This window comes from Herpailurus yagouaroundi, unplaced genomic scaffold (assembly GCF_014898765.1).
Source record: "Herpailurus yagouaroundi ecotype Mexico unplaced genomic scaffold, PumYag 222, whole genome shotgun sequence".
In the NCBI taxonomy this organism is placed as follows: Eukaryota; Metazoa; Chordata; class Mammalia; order Carnivora; family Felidae; genus Herpailurus; species Herpailurus yagouaroundi.
In genome coordinates, this window is record NW_024412453.1 from 5060639 (window position 1) to 5077131 (window position 16493).

A 16493-nucleotide genomic window follows, 5' to 3' on the forward strand; every position below is an offset into this window, starting at 1 on the left:
TTATATAATGTCAAATAGGTCGAACACAGACACTTTTGCTAGGATTGCTTACTCTGAAATTCTGAAATGGTCCACAGGAGGGATAGCAGTTAGACCTTAAAATGATTAGCCCTTTTCTCTGTGTCTCCACACAGGATACAGTTGATATATTAGTTGGATGGCATATAGATCATACTCAGAAACCTTCGCTTACACAGCAGGTGTCTGGTAAGTTATTCAGCATATACCAATTATTTAAGTATTGTGGGAAGGAGCTCTGGTTCCTCAGAGTCCAGCTGTTAATAGTATTTCTTTCCTAATGTAAGAAAAAGAATTGCTTCCCAGAAATATTTTGGTTATTATAAATGAACATTGCTTGTTAGCAAAATCTATCCTTTCAAAGCAAGATTGTGTACTTAGTAGTTTGTAGGGGAGGGTAGAGACAGGTTGTAATTGCACCTGTGAGAAATTGAAAGGACTTCGCCCTAGTCACTTGGGATGGTGCTGGTAGGAGGTGGTGTTGCAGGGGCAGTACTCCTAAGTGTAGAATGAAATCCTGGATATTTGTGACCTGTTTTTCTGGATCCGTTTGGAGAACTCTAAATGATAAAGACAATTTTTTTCATTTGTTTTGAGTTAAATGAATGACTAGCACAATTCGTTTGGACATTTTGGCTTGTTTCAGGTGCTAATTGTTTCTTTCTCTTAGCTTAATTGGTGCAATAACCTGCTGAACATAGGATATGACACTGAGAGTGGGTCTGACCCATTTCCACTGGGGAGATGAGTGGACACCTTTGGTGGGTGGTTGTGGCTCTGGAGTAGAAAGCCAGGCTGGTGGTAGATTGTGGCATTTTACTCTAAGCCACGTGTATAGTGACAATATGAAAAATAAGGACGCAGATACACATTTTAATTTCTGGAGACTGTTCATTTTTGCAGCATTAAAAGACATTGGTAATCATGATCAGCTTATTTAACAGTTAACAGTCCTAATTTTATGAAATAAGGTATGTTTTAAGGATATGCAACCTGAAAATCATAACTTTTAAAACAAGGCTTTTAAGATACTATTTTTAACTTGGATTTTTTGTTTTTCTTTACTCTTTTAAAATTTTTGTATGTTTCTTAGGATGGTTGCAGAGTTTAGAGCCGTTTTGGGTGGCTGATCTTGCATTTTCTACCACCCTTCTTGGTCAGTTTCTAGAGGATATGGAGGCATATGCTGAGGTGAGTATATAGAAACCTGAGTTATTTCCTAAGATTTCAGTTAAGAACAAGAGCAAGACAGAAATCTTAAACAGTGCTAGATTGATTGATTTATTGATTGATTTTGAAGTTTATTTATTTATTTTGAGAGAGAGAGAGAGAGAGAGAGAGAGAGAGAGAGAGAGAGAATCCCAAGCACGCTCCACACTGTCAGTACAAAGACTGAGGGGCTCGAATCCACAAGCCGTGAGATCGTGACCTGAGCCAAAATCAGATGTCACATGCTCAACCGACTGACCCATTCAGACACACGTAGATTTATTTTTAAAATAATTCAGACCACTTGACATTTGAATAGAAATTACAAGACAGTTAAAATATTTTAATTTTTTTTTTTTTAGATGTGTGTTTTTTTGTTTTTTAATTTTTAAAGAGTGTGAGCCAGGGAGAAGGGCAGAGGGGAGAGAGAGAGATAGGATCTCAAGCAGGCTTCATACTCAGTGTGGAGCCCAAAGTGGGGCTTGATCCCATAACTCTGGGATCATGACCTGAACCAAAATCAAGAGTCAGATGCTCAGCCAACAGAGCCACCCATGTGTCCCTTACATGTTGTTTTTAAGTTACCAGCTGCATTACCGGAAAGACTGAAAGAAAAATAGCAGGACTTATTTTGCAAAACTTGAAATAATTCTGGTTGCTAGTAGTTTTCTGAAGACATTTTCTGTAGTTCATTTTTATTTTCTGTTACTAAAAGTATTAAAAGTAAAGTGAATTGATACTGTATACAAGCCTCTAAAGACTTTTCTTTCACATACACTGAGGATCTTGAGTCATGCTTTGGAGGATAAGCCTTGGCTTCAGCAGACTCTGCAGTTGTATAAGTGCAGTGTGTCCACTTTACGGGTCCTGCTCAAGTCTCTGTTATTGGGTCTTGGGTTTCCTGGCCCACTGCTCATGACTTAAATTGGCCATGTCCTGTGTGAACCTCTGTGTTTCTTCTCTACTCAGAACTGCCATGATTCTTGTGTGGTGTTTGAGGCTCCCATAATGATTCAGCTTTGTCTTTGCTATTTTGAGCCTTTCAGAGAAGAATGAAGGGAGGATTTTGCTTGTATGTGTTTCTTTGCCTCCACACTTAGAATATCTTTGTTCCTGTCCTGCCTTTAAAGCTGATCTGTATCAGTGAAGCTGCCCATTTTAGTTTGTAACAGTTCTCTCCCCCCCCCAGCCCCCTTCTGGTATTTATAAGATCTCATTCCCTTCAATTATTTCGGTGCCTAATTATATGTAGGTGTATGTGGGTTCTAGTATCCTATTTTTTGCCAATCTTTTTCTTTGAGTATATCTTATCTCCGTAACTAGATTTGTAAACCAGATTTTATAATTTTTTAACACTTCACTTCCCTTCGCTCTTTGTGTGCATGGTGTTCATGTAGGGATACTTACTGTTGAGTTGAGTGGCTCAAAGAATACCTGGAGTAAGATTTTGGCAGAAACCAATTCCGGAATGGCAAAAGTTTCTGGCTTCATTTATACCTGTATGTAACAGAGTATATGTACTAGAATTAATTTTTCCTCAATACCTATCTGAGTTGGTATGAGAAGTTATTTCCTTAATCTGTTGAGGTTATTTTGGCTTATTTAAATATTGGCTTGTTAATTCGAGAAGTCAGATTCATTTTTACATTTAGATTCATGTTTCTTTTTCTGATTTCTGATAGGCTAAAATTACTTTATTTGTAAAAATCTATTACAAAATTAATTGACTTAAAAATTGGGAGTTTTTTGGGGCACCTGGGCTGCTCAGTCAGTTGGGTGTCTGACTCTTGATTTTGGCTCACGTCATGATCTCATGGTTTGTGGGATTGAGCCCTACGTCAGGTTCTGAGCTGACAGTGCAGAGCCTGCTTGGAATTCTCTCTCTCTCTTTCTGTCTCAATGAATAAACCTTTAAAATAAACTTTTAAAAATGGGAGTTTTTTGGGTTTTTTTGAACAATGTCCTACTTTAAACATTTAAAAAAAATTTTTTTTTAATGTTTATTTTTGAGAGAGAGAGCCAGAGCATGAACAGGAGAGGGGCCGAGAGAGAGAGAGAGAGAGAGAGAGAGAGAGAGACAGAACCCAAAGCAGGCTCCAGGCTCTCAGCTGTCAACACAGAGCCCAACTCAGGGCTCAAACCCACGAACCGTGAGATCACGACCTGAGCCAAAGGTGGATGCTCAACTGACTGAGCCACCAAGGCGCCCCGAACAATGTCCTACTTAAATAAGAGTGCTGTGATTTCACATCTAGGACCTCAGCCATGTGGCCTCTGGGGAGTCGGTGGATGAAGATGTTCCTCCTCCGTCTGTGTCCTTACCAAAGCTGGCAGCTCTTCTCCGGGTGTTCAGTACTGTAGTGAGGAGCATTGGGGAACGCTTCAGCCCAATTAGAGGTCCTCCAATTACTGAGGCGTATGTAACAGATGTAAGTGTCTTTAGGACTTTTAAGTATCATTCAAAAATAAAATGGTTGTGTATTGTAAATGTTTCTCTTTACCTTGTGAACTATGTTATTAACTCTTCATTTGTTTAGTATGTAGGTACATATGTGGCTGCTTTCTTAAATCACCAGGAAAGTAGGGAATCCTGTTGTATCCCTCTTCTTTGCCCACCCCCATATGAGACGAAGGCTACGCTGCATTTTAAAATGTGCAAAGTTTTATCTCATGAGATCCTTCATAAATGCATTATTCTTGTTCTTTTAATATTCTTTTAAAATCTTTCATAAAATTAATTTTGCTTTTCAACTACTGAGTTTAGTTTTTCAGCATAATAAGAATAGTACATTACAGAGAAATCCTTAAAAAGTAGTTTTTTCTGAGCATGGCAGGATGAAACAACTTGATAGCCTGACATCAAAGGTTATAAAGTTATAAGAACTTAAATACATAGTAGTGTGAGATCAGTTATAAGAGGCAGTGTGATTGCCCCTCTTCAGCAGCCCCAAACGTGAGCTGCACTGTATTAGTCTAGGGAGTGGCTCTGTCTGATAGAAATGAGAAGGGAACCTGTCACTGGCTGTGCTTGAATAAGAAGGGAGAAACATGCATGATGTAGTCATAAAAGGTTAAATGATTAAAATTTTACTGTTAGGATAAAACTCTCATGTTTATTTACTTCTGTTGAATACGTTGCTAGATAAAATAGGATATTAATTGTATATGTAATTTTCGGTAAGTTAATTGTGTATTTGAGCAGAAATGTCAGATCTTGAAGATAATTAAAACCAGCATTTTGATAGTTTAAACCTGAACAAGATGATTTAATATCTTCAGGGTTGATGATTGTTAGTGTTGAAATAAGGGCAATAAACTCAGATATAAAACAAAAGGAAAGAACAGTCCTTTCCCAGGGTAGTTATATATTTATTATATTCTTTTATGAAGGTCTTCTAGGCCTTTTTAACCTATAGGTTGAAGCCTGGATGTAGTGATTATTGAATATTACAGAAAAATATACTGTGTCAATTTGTTGGCTTTTTCTTAACTTACTTTTATTAGAAATTTAGTACATTAATAGTGATGCTTATTGTTTAGTGGGGTTTTTGGTTGGAAGTTACATGATTTTCATAATCCTCAAATAGGTATTGTATGTTATGAATGAGAGTTTTGTTTCCAAAGAGGCCATCAGTACATGAACTTTCATAAGCTAAGGTGACTAGGATATTTAGTTTTAAAAGATTGATTACCAAAAGCCCAAGTGCTTTAATGGAGAAAGATTATTTTCATGGCTGGTTTATTCCCATGTTAATACTGTTCTCAGTACTGGTGTATTTCATGAATATAAAAATTCTGAGCTTCATCCATTTGGTCACTTTAGGTGGGGGAGGGAGGGTGATAGAAATTGGGTATGAAAGAAATAGAGGATGGCAAATTCCATTTTCTGTCACAGTAGTACTTTAGAATTTTTTAGGCAAGATCATTGTGTGTATTTTACTAAAGATACCCTTGTTATTCAGCCACTGAGAGCTAGAATATTAAGAGACTACTGACAAGGCAGGCAGTTAATTTTCAGTTGAAACTGCATTAAATAGAAACTATTTTTTTTACTCTGTGGAAGCATGTGAATTTTTTTAAAAAGCTGCTTGTTCTCCCCATTTGCAGGTTCTGTACAGAGTAATGAGATGTGTGACGGCTGCAAACCAAGTGTTTTTTTCTGAGGCTGTGTTGACAGCTGCTAATGAGTGTGTTGGTGTTTTGCTCGGCAGCTTGGATCCTAGCATGACTATACATTGTGACATGGTCATTACATATGGATTAGATCAACTGGAGAATTGCCAGACATGCGGTACAGATTATATCATCTCAGTCTTGAATTTACTCACATTGGTATGTGAATTCTTGTTTGTTGCTTTTTAATATGTTTGTTCATTCAGGCCCTTAAATTAGTGTAGAAGAAGTGAAGGCCTTGGTTGTTGTTCTTTTAAGAGTGCGTTAATTAGTCGTATTTACATAATCTAGTTTGCTTTTGCTCTGTTATCTGTTTACTTTTAGTGTTTGATCTTAATATAGCTTTTTTCCCTGTCTCTCTTTTTTTGGATGAAACATTGTCCTTCACATAAGACTATCGAGTACACATGATAAATACTGTATCGGTACTTGATAGCTATTTTGAAAGACCTTGTTCTGTTTTGTTTCCCAAATCAAACTTGTTTTATAGTGTTTATTCTTTCCTTAATCATAAATATTTCCCTTCCTCTCCGTCTTTTATTATGGGCATTTTGAAGAGTATTAAAAAAATAGAATAGCATAATGAATCTTTGTATTATTTCTATAATTAGAAACACATGGTCCATCTGGTTTCCTCTAGGCCTCTGACTCTCTGTCTTCCTTGCTGTGCTTCCAACCCCAACTGAATTGTTTTAAAGCAAATTGTAGCTGATGTTCTGCTGAACATTTCTGCCAATTGCCAATGTAAAAAAATGCCCATATTTAAGTGTAGATACATGTATCCTATTTAAGTGTCTCAACATTTAAATGTTACAATGTTAAGGACTTAAAATATAGTTTAGATATATTACGTTTTTAATTAATAGTTTTCAGAACAGTTGTTAAGGTTTTAGAGAAGAGCCTTAAGTACAGAGTTCCCATACTCTCTACCACAGTAGTTCCCCTCATTATTAACTAATCTTGTTTAGTGATACATTTATTACAATTGATGAACCAAATTGACAGGTTATTAAGTGAGGTCCATAGTTTACCTTAGGGTTCACTCTTTGGATTATACATTCTAAGGTTTTGACAAATGAATCATGCCACCATTATAGTATCATACTAAATGGTTTTCCTGCCTACAGATCCCTTGTACTCTACCAATTCATCCCTCCCGAATCCTGGTAACCACTGATATTTTTACTGTATACATAGTTTAGCCTTTTCTACGAGGTCTTATTATTGGAATCAGTGTGTCGCTGTTTCAGATTGGCTTCTTTCTGTTGGCCTTTTGCCTTTAAAAACGGTTTCTTGTCCTTTTGTGTCTTGGTAGCTCACTTCTTTTTGTTTTATTCTTTTAGATTGTTGAACAGATAAATACAAAACTGCCATCGTCATTTGTAGAAAAACTGTTCATACCATCATCTAAACTACTATTTTTGCGTTATCATAAAGAAAAGGAGGTAAGTGATGCCCTGATAAGAACTTCTGGTAATTTAGGTCATTGAAGAGTTGACCTAAGTTGCCTATTAGGCTCCATAAATGAAATTGAGTGAAATGCTAAATACTGGGTTTAAAATACAATGATTACAGTGATCCCTTTAACTTAGTATTTGTTGATTGTCAGACTGATGGGCAGCTATTCTTTTCATATTTCCGTAATTTGTTTTTATCAAGTTTTATTAAAATTTCATAAAACAAGCAGCTGTCTTTTTAAAGTTACAAGTTCAGAAGTACTGTGTATGTCATAAATTTAACTATTAGCTTTTCAACTGACTCCCAGTCAGAAATGCGACAGATTTTCCAAGTAGTTGTTGAAAAACCAATTTTAACAAATTGCTCTTTTTGTGTGTGTTTTGATACTTTTATGAACTCTTAATTTAGAGGACCCTTTCTCTCTAATCAGGTTTTGAAAATGTTTAAAATTTATTTACTTTGAGAGAGCATGCATGAGCGCATGCCATGCACGTACGTATGGGGAAGGGCAGAGAGAGAGAGAGCCCAAGCTGGCTCTGCACCATCAGCGTAGAGCCCGACACAGGGCGGGAGCCCAATCTCTGAGCTGAAGTCAAGAGTTGGACGCTTAACTGACTAAACCACCCAGGCGCCTCTGAAAATTTTTATAAACTTTTTGATGCATATAGGTTCCTTAAGGTTGGATTTTTAAAGAAATTAAGGTCTCTGATATTCTGGACAGTGAATTTCTTAGTCTTCAAATTGATTTGTATCATCACATTAGGCAGCTAGTAATTTTATTTTCCATTTAGTTATCACTCTCCTGCATTCTCTTTTGAAGGTTGTTGCAGTAGCCCATGCTGTTTATCAAGCAGTGCTTAGCCTGAAGAACATTCCTGTTTTGGAGACTGCCTATAAATTAATTCTGGGGGAAATGACTTGTGCCCTAAACAATCTGCTACATAGTCTACAACTTCCTGATGCCTGTTCTGAAATAAAACACGAGGCTTTTAAAAATCATGTATTCAATGTAGACAATGCCAAATTTGTAGTTATATTTGACCTCAGTGCCCTGACTACAATTGGAAATGCCAAAAACTCGCTAATTGGGGTGAGTCTTTACTTGTAGTGGCTTTGTTTTAATCTCATTTAAGCCTCTTGTCATTGCATGTTTATTTCATTTACTGTTATCATGTCGGTGTGTCTCTGGAGTCACTGTAGAACAAAGTGCCATATTTAGGACATGCCTGGATAATTAAAATTGACAGGAATATTTTCTTGTTAGATTTCGTTTTCTTCTTCCTTTCCTTGACAGCCTTTGAAAAGATTTTTTTCACATTTGTTTTATTTTTAGGAAAATGTCTTCTATGAATTTCTGTTGACTCTAGCATACCTATTAAAAATTTGTCAACATTTTCTACAGCTCAAATTTGTGTAGTTCTTTTGATACACAGCTCCTTCTTCCCTGCTTTTCTCCTTCTGTTCACTAAAGTTAGTGCTTACAGATGGTTTTACTTTTTGACTGCCTACTTTTCTCTAGGAATACTCATATATTCTTTCTTTTGGGGAAAAGAATAAAGATAACTTTCCTTTAAGAAATTTGAAGTGACCTTGCTTTTTTGATTTATAATTATTGCTGATATGTATATTTTCCCCTTCTGTTAGACCTTGAGGGATTGAAAAACATTGCTTCTAATAAAAAATAATAGGATTTAATTAAGAGATAAAGTTTCCTAAGAGGGAAGGGAGGGAAAAGCCAACATTTGATGTTTATACTTGCATGCTCTCGTGATCAGATTGCCTTGTGTCGCTCCGCGTATAGCTCCTCTTTTCACTGCTCCTTATGGCAGATGTTGGAAGGAGACGGTAAACTCTACTCGGACCCTAACCTTTCATTGTTGAGCACTTCTTAACTGTATATAGATTTGAGGAGGTTTTTGTCTTGCACTCTGGAAACAGTATCGGGAAAGGACAGTCAGGTGGAATGGAGTATGTTGGCCGTGGAAGGAAAAGGGAAAGATGGAAAAGGCTTAGAGTGGCAGGAGGTACCTTTTTTCTCATTGGACAGGGCACCTTGCCATTTGCAGCAGATGGAAATTGAGGAGAGGCAGTCTAGTCTAGTACACTAAAGGGTACCGAGTGCTTTGTTTAGATCAGGAATTAGTAGACTTTGGCCCGTGAGCCAAGTACAGCTCAATACCTGTTTTTGTTTTTCTTTTTAAAAAACAATGTTTATTGACATTGAATTCACATGCCATATAATTCCCATTTAAATTCAAGGATTTATAGTATGTATAAAGATAGTATAGTATTGTATGTATATATATACTATATTTACTGTAGTAAATATGGTATGTAGTAAATATGGTATGTATAAAAAGTTTCTGTAAGGAAACTTTTCTGGAAACAGCCACTCTGATTTATGTTTTTGTCCATGGCTGTTTTCTCACCGCCCTGGCAGAGTTGAAGAGGTGACCATTGCAACAGAGATATCACCTGACCTGCACAGTCTAAAATACTTACTTTCTTCACAAAAAGTGAATGCTGACCCCAGGTTTAATGCACTAGATTGTTTCTGGATTTAAATCTGTGGTTTTAGACTTTAAAAATGTGTGCACATATTTTGAAGGACAAGCGTGTCTTGGAGAAAACAAACATTTACTCTCTTTTTACGTCATCAGATGTGGGCACTGTCTCCAACTGTCTTTGCCCTCCTGAGTAAGAATCTGATGATTGTGCACGGTGACTTGGCTGTTCACTTCCCTGCCATTCAGTATGCAGTGCTCTACACGTTGTATTCTCATTGTACCAGGTACTGTGCTGTACGGATACTTAAAATAATTTCTTTTTAATTTTTATGAGGGAAGATGGGCACTTGAAAGTGTTGACTTTGGAACTGCTTTTTTAAAAAAAATTAGAGATGAAAGATGATTTTTCTTTTGTCTTCCAGGCATGATCACTTTATATCTAGTAGTCTTAGTTCTTCGTCCCCGTCTTTGTTTGATGGAGCTGTGATTAGTACTGTAACTACAGCTACAAAAAAAACATTTCTCAATTATATTAAATCTCCTGGGAATATTGCTTAAGAAAGATAATCTTAACCAGGACACAAGGTAACCTAAGTGCTAATTTCATAATATGAGGTGTTCTTAACTTTCATTAACTTAGCTACATAATTTGAGGGTAAGAAATCCAGCCTTAAGGCAGTGGGGTAGAGCAGCCTTTTCGTTACGACACACTTGAAAATACAGCTTTATTATTTAATCCAAGATTTCTTGTTCTTTCCCGAAAGAATTGAATGAAACCTCCCTGCCTGCAGTTGTGTAGAAGAATGTACCTATACAGTTTTTTTTATATTCTGTGCTACACCTGGTTTGGGGAGATTTTCTTAAAAAGCATTCAACTTTTTGACAAAGGAATTTCTATAGTTTGAATTTTTGTTTTCTGTTGCTTGAGATAGTTAAAAAGCCAAAAGCAAACCAATGTAAGAAGAATAGATTATTTTAAAGCTTTTCTTTCTCTCTTTCTCTCTTTCTTCCTCTCTTTCTTTCTCTTTAATGTAAAATCAGTTGTATATTTTGTGTTTCAGGAAACTGTTAATGACGTGGGCTTTGGAAGTGGCTGTTTTAATGAAGAAGTCTGAAACATATGCACCTTTATTCTCTCTTCCATCTTTCCATAAATTTTGTAAAGGCCTTTTAGCCAACAGTAAGATTCTGTGATTTTTAAAGATTTTGTTAATCTACACTTGAAAGGGGTGTTTAGTAAAATGAGAGAAAGATAGTCACTTGAACATTTTCATAACATGAAATGTATAATTCCCATCTCGGGGCAGATGCATAATCTGTCTTAGCTTTTGTTATTTTTTTTAATGTTTGTTTATTTTTGAGAGGGGGGGGAGGCAGTGTGTGCATGCGCGCATGTGGGCAGGGAGGGGCAGAGAGCGAGAGAGACATAGAATTGGAAGGAGACTCTCGGCCCCGAGCTGTCAGCACAGAGCCTGACGCAGGGCTTGAACACACAAACTGTGAGATCGTGACCTGAGCCAAAGTCGGAACCTTAACCGACTGAGCCAGCCAGGTGCCCCAAATTTTGGTATTCTTAATACATGAAAAATAAATTGTTTTTAAGTGGTTGTCACATTTTTAATCTTACAAAAATATTTATACATTCCATGTACTTTTAAAATTTCCTTCAGAAAAAGGTTTGGGTGAAGACTAGTAACTTTAAGTGGGTTTTATTGAACGTATCGTTTTCCCAGATGTTACTGCCAGTGATGGTTCTAGGCAGGAGCAATGCCTCGTCCGTAGTGTGGGCGCTCACTATTTGTTGAACGAGTGAGTGTGTTCAGGAAGTTATGGTGTACTGGCATGTGATTTCTTGTGGCAAACTGAAAGTATCTTTTAATTCCTGTTAATAGCTCTTGTTGAAGACGTGAATATCTGTCTGCAAGCCTGCAGCAGTCTACATGCTTTGTCGTCTTCCTTGCCAGATGATCTTCTACAGCGGTATGGACTAAAGCTTCTATCTTCTGACCCTGGTCCTAGTACCTTGGAACTGTTGCTGCACTTCTTTCTGTTACCTGTTGCGTTTTTTTGTAGGTGTGTTGATGTTTGCCGTGTTCAGCTTGTCCACAGTGGAACTCGCATTCGACAAGCATTTGGAAAGCTGTTGAAGTCAATTCCTTTAGATGTTGTCTTGAGGTATAACAGTTGTGTTAGAACAAACACATCCCTCCCACTATGTTTTAACTGCCTAGTAGTCCTTCAGTTTAAGAAACGACAAATTGCCTATTAGTGAATCGGTGTCACATCTTGTGTGGCACTTCTCAGTGACTGAAGACATGTCAAAGGATCAAATTGTCCAGGTCTAGAAGAAAGTAACAAAGTTTAATATTTTTTATAAACTTAGAAGCTCGTGGTAATAAGTACTGAATAATTTATATAATAGGGTGCCAAAATGTGTTTCTTAGTAGTTCAGTTATTTGAAAAACTCAACTGTAATCTTTATTTTTTACTAGGTTGATTTTGAAACTGTAATAATATTACAGTGTCTGTTTTGAAGTCTGTTTTATTTTTTTACTTCTGCATTTAGTTGGCGAGGAAATAGCCCATTTACAGTATGAACTAGCCTGTTAACTAAAACATTTTGTGTAACAGTGACTTTATTTTCTGTCTACAGCAATAACAGTCACACAGAAATTCAAGAAATTTCTTTAGCATTAAGAAGTCACATGAGTAAAGCACCGAGTAACACATTCCACCCACAAGATTTCTCTGATGTTATTAGTTTTATTTTATATGGGAATTCTCATAGAACAGGGTAAGATTTTCTTTGACTCTTTCATCTGGGAAAAGCAACCTAAATGTACTTGAATATCTTGACCCTACACCCATTTTTGGAGAGAATATGTCAGGAGTGGCAGAATAGAAAGTGATATCTTCTCAAATGGGTTATTTTAGTTTCCAGCAGTAGGAAGAATTGCTTCGAAGATAGCATCTGAAGAAACAAAAATGGGCTTTAAAATTGAGTGATGAAATATGTTTGACAGTTAACTGTTCTGACTTAGTCATTAATGCTTGAGGAGAGGCCTGGGGACATAGTCATTCTGCAGGTGCTGAGTTGCAGTGAATGTTTTATCCTGGTAGCCAAATTCTCATGGGCCATTTACCGTAATAATCCTTCCACATCGTACCCCATCCTGTTTTAACTGTAAAAGACCTCCTCAGCATGAAAGGTAGGGATATAATGCTTCTCAGTGTTAAGGGTTTTTCCTTTTGAACTAGGAAAAATTGTAGTCCCCTACGCCTGTTCCCCTTGCAAATTTTTTTATTTTTTATTTTTTTTTATTTAATGAAGTTGTCATTGTCTGTTAAATATGAAACTCCTTTTCCCAGGAAGGACAATTGGTTAGAAAGATTGTTCTATAGCTGCCAGAGACTGGATAAGCGTGACCAATCAACAATTCCCCGAAATCTTCTAAAGACAGATGCCGTTCTTTGGCAGTGGGCTATTTGGGAAGCAGCACAGTTCACTGTGCTTTCTAAGTTGAGAACCCCACTGGGCAGAGCTCAGGATACGTTCCAGACAATTGAAGGTAAGTGGCTTTGTGCTTTTTTCAAACTTGGTGATAGAAGTACCTTTAAACCCTATATTAAGAAATGATGGGGGCTCCTGGGTGGCTCAGTCAGTTAAGTGTCATAGGCTTGATAGCGGATCCGGTCATGATCTCATGGTTTGTGGGACCAGGCCCCTCTTTGCGCTCTGTACTTGTAGCGTGGAGCCTACTTTGGATTCTCTCTCTCCCTCTCTTTCTGCCCTTCCCACTTGTGTGTGCTCTCTCTCTCTCTCTCTCTCTCTCTCTCTCTCTCTCAAAATAAATAAATAGCCTTTAAAAACAAAAGGGTTTCTTATCTTTGTTCAGAGATTTGAGGTTATATGCTTTTTTATTCCTCAATAATTGATCAGTCTTTCAGATAATATTTGCTAAAATAACCTTTCATTGAATAATTGTGTTGACAACAGCATGGATGTCTTTTTTTGTTAAAAAAAACTAGGGGATTTGTGTTAAAACATTTTTCCCCCTAAAATAAAAGACCTTTCATGTTGTGAATTTTGTTTTTAAATGGTAGGTTAGAGAGGATGCTTGACAAATAGGAATTTGTGAAATTATCTCTAACTTCTAGAATGTCTTTTAAATATGGAATTCTGTCTTTGCTTTAAGGTATCATTAGAAGTCTCGCGGCTCACACGTTAAACCCCGATCAAGATGTTAGTCAGTGGACAACTGCAGACAATGATGAAGGCCACAGTAGCAACCAGCTTAGACTTGTTCTTCTTCTGCAGTATCTGGAAAATCTGGAGAAGTTAATGTATAACGCATATGAGGGGTGCGCTAACGCATTAACGTCACCTCCCAAGGTTGGTTCCAGTGGGTTGAGTGTTGCTTTGTAGCAGTTTCATGGTCAAGCCTGGCAGTGTGTGCAGAGCTGAAATCCCAGTAGTCTTGTGTATTTGAGACGTCTGTACCTAAAATTTTAACCAACCGTGAGCTCTTCTTTTTCTTTATTCTAAAGGTCATTAGGACTTTTTTCTATACCAATCGCCAAACTTGTCAAGACTGGCTGACGCGGATCCGACTCTCCATTATGAGGGTTGGGTTGTTGGCAGGCCAGCCTGCTGTGACAGTGAGGCATGGCTTTGACTTGCTTACAGAAATGAAGACAAATCTATCTCAGGTAAAGTGTATCTGGAGTTAATTTTAAATCTGTTGATTAGAAAAAGTTGAGTTTAATTCCTTGGTTGTGATTTAATTTATGAATGAAATAAGTTAAAATTTCTGTTCCAAGTCACTATTCATATTTTGTGCTTAGAACATGTCAAATGTTTAAGGGCTTGGAACTTTAAAGGTAGTTCTAAGAAACTTGTAGAAGAAATAGTTCTTGTAATCATTTTTAGTAACTATAATGTACAGGAGAGTGCAGGTAGTAGTTTTTTAACGTATGCGGAAGTGTATATAATGTTATAATGAATGGGAAGAGTGCTCGTTTATAAATGGGTTCAATAAACAATTGGAATCCAAAAATAACAAATGTTTCTTAATTCGATAATAGCAGTAGGCAATATTCAGACATAAAATTAATCATCCTTTAGTTCATGGTTATTTATATTTGACTTTTGCTTTATATTTACTGCATATGTTACTCCTACAGATAGCACAGTTTAAATTTGGGTAACTTTTTTTTACTTTGTAAAGCCTGACACCATCTGCTGTTAAGCTTGTGTCAGTTACATTTTGTAGCCATAGTATATGTGAAATTTCAAGAATTCTAAGCTAATAATGTAATGTTGTAAAAATAATTGTTAAATACACGTGCTTTTAAATGGGCTTCGGTTGTGATCAATGGTTGTAAATTTAGTAGATGCTTGAATTTTAATGGTATTGAGGTCTGTGGTTAATTGTTGTGAATGAACTTCCAGGGGAATGAATTGGAAGTAACCATCATGATGGTGGTAGAAGCTCTGTGTGAGCTGCATTGTCCTGAAGCCATACAGGGAATTGCTGTCTGGTCATCCTCCATTGCTGGCAAGAATCTTCTCTGGATTAATTCAGTGGCCCAGCAGGCAGAAGGGAGGTAAGTTGGAAGGTAGGAAATTGGTAATGGGATACCTTTACATTTAAACCCTCTGTATTCCTGGATAACATTGTAGTTAAATGTTAAAACAGCTTTGTTCAATTTCAGCAATTGAAACTCGCTGTGAATCACTTTACTAGGGGTCATCTTTAGTCTGTTCTTTAATAGCAAAACTTAGATGCCTTTCTTACTTACAGATTATTAAGAAATCCTCCTTAAAATAAGATCTGCCAATTACTTGCATCATGATTGATAACCTTTCTTGTCAGAGTCTGGTACAAACTGTCCTTCATGGCTAGAGGGCTTGCTCATTAGCCCTGTGCACACATTCTCTAGGTAAATGAATATGTATTGCAACAGACTGTGTATATTTATGTCCGTTTTCCCAAGTCTGGAAAATGTGGGAAAAATAGAAGAACTCGTAATTACATCTGCGAGTGATAACTGTTAGTTTTGGTGTACGTGCCTCTATAGTTCTTTTTTCTTTTATATACAGTCTTCTCCCCATGTTTCTCAGAAATGGCTGTGTTTCTGCTACTCACATCATTTTGTATATTCACTAACCTTTAAAAAAATATTTTGGCATGTTAAATATTCTACAATGTTATTTTTAATGACGCAGTTGTATTTTTTGTGAGTGCACCATAATTTAACTTTCCTTATTCTTGGACAGTAAGGTTGTTTCTGATGTTTTTTACTAATCTTAATGTACCATAGCACTTAATTCTTCATAGTAAGCTATAGCTTATAATTTTGTTTCTTTTCTTTGAATTCATTCCTGCAAGTTGATTTACTAGAAGAAAGGCTACAGACCTTAAGGCTTATGATACATACTGTTGCAAAGTTATTGTACAGAAAAGAGATTCCATTTTATATCCTTAATGATAGAGTAACCCCTTCCCTTTGCTGTTGTGAATAGTGAGGGTCACTGAGAAACAACCACCCTGCCACCGTCATCAGTGAAGATAATTTGTTTTAATTTACATGTTTTTAGTAATGATTAATATAACTTTCCCCTTAAGTTCTATTGACCATATGTGATTTTTAAAAACAGAGGTTTTTGTCTTCATGGCCTCTCATATTTTCCTATACTGGTATGTCAAGTATAGGAAATCCTGCTATACTGATAGAGCAGGATTGTTGATGCGGTCTAATTTCTTGATTTATAATTTGTTTTTAATGTTTATGGTGTTTTTTCATACCTGGAAGTTTTAAATTACACCATTAGTATCTGTTACTTTATGAATTCTTTTTTAAAACTTGTTCTTCTACTTAGCCTTGGCATATAATGAGATCAGATACTTAATATTTTCTGTTATTTTATACTGCCTTTAAAAAAACTTTAATAGTGTGTACATTTATTTTCATTTGTTGTGAGGAAAAAAATCTAATTTCGTGCACCCCACCCCACACAAAATAATTAATTCGTTATCTCTGCTCAGTTTATTTGAGTGATTAATTTTTTTTTTAGTTTTTTTGGAAATGAAGTCTGTGGCTAATTTAAAAGTAAGGACTATTTGA

The 16493-nt window shown here is 36.4% G+C and overlaps 1 protein-coding gene across 1 annotated transcript in view; it reads left to right on the forward strand.

Moving 5' to 3' along the window:
- The window catches only part of SMG1 (SMG1 nonsense mediated mRNA decay associated PI3K related kinase), a 100515-nt gene that overhangs the window by 37707 nt on the left and 46315 nt on the right, over positions 1-16493 (forward strand). The window contains 17 exon segments of the mRNA XM_040458941.1: positions 135-207; positions 1112-1209; positions 3483-3656; positions 5335-5559; positions 6744-6845; positions 7679-7948; positions 9519-9649; positions 9788-9875; positions 9877-9950; positions 10427-10545; positions 11258-11345; positions 11439-11540; positions 12019-12159; positions 12735-12934; positions 13562-13758; positions 13914-14075; positions 14818-14972. Of these exon segments, the coding sequence (XP_040314875.1) occupies positions 135-207; positions 1112-1209; positions 3483-3656; positions 5335-5559; positions 6744-6845; positions 7679-7948; positions 9519-9649; positions 9788-9875; positions 9877-9950; positions 10427-10545; positions 11258-11345; positions 11439-11540; positions 12019-12159; positions 12735-12934; positions 13562-13758; positions 13914-14075; positions 14818-14972 (2399 nt within the window).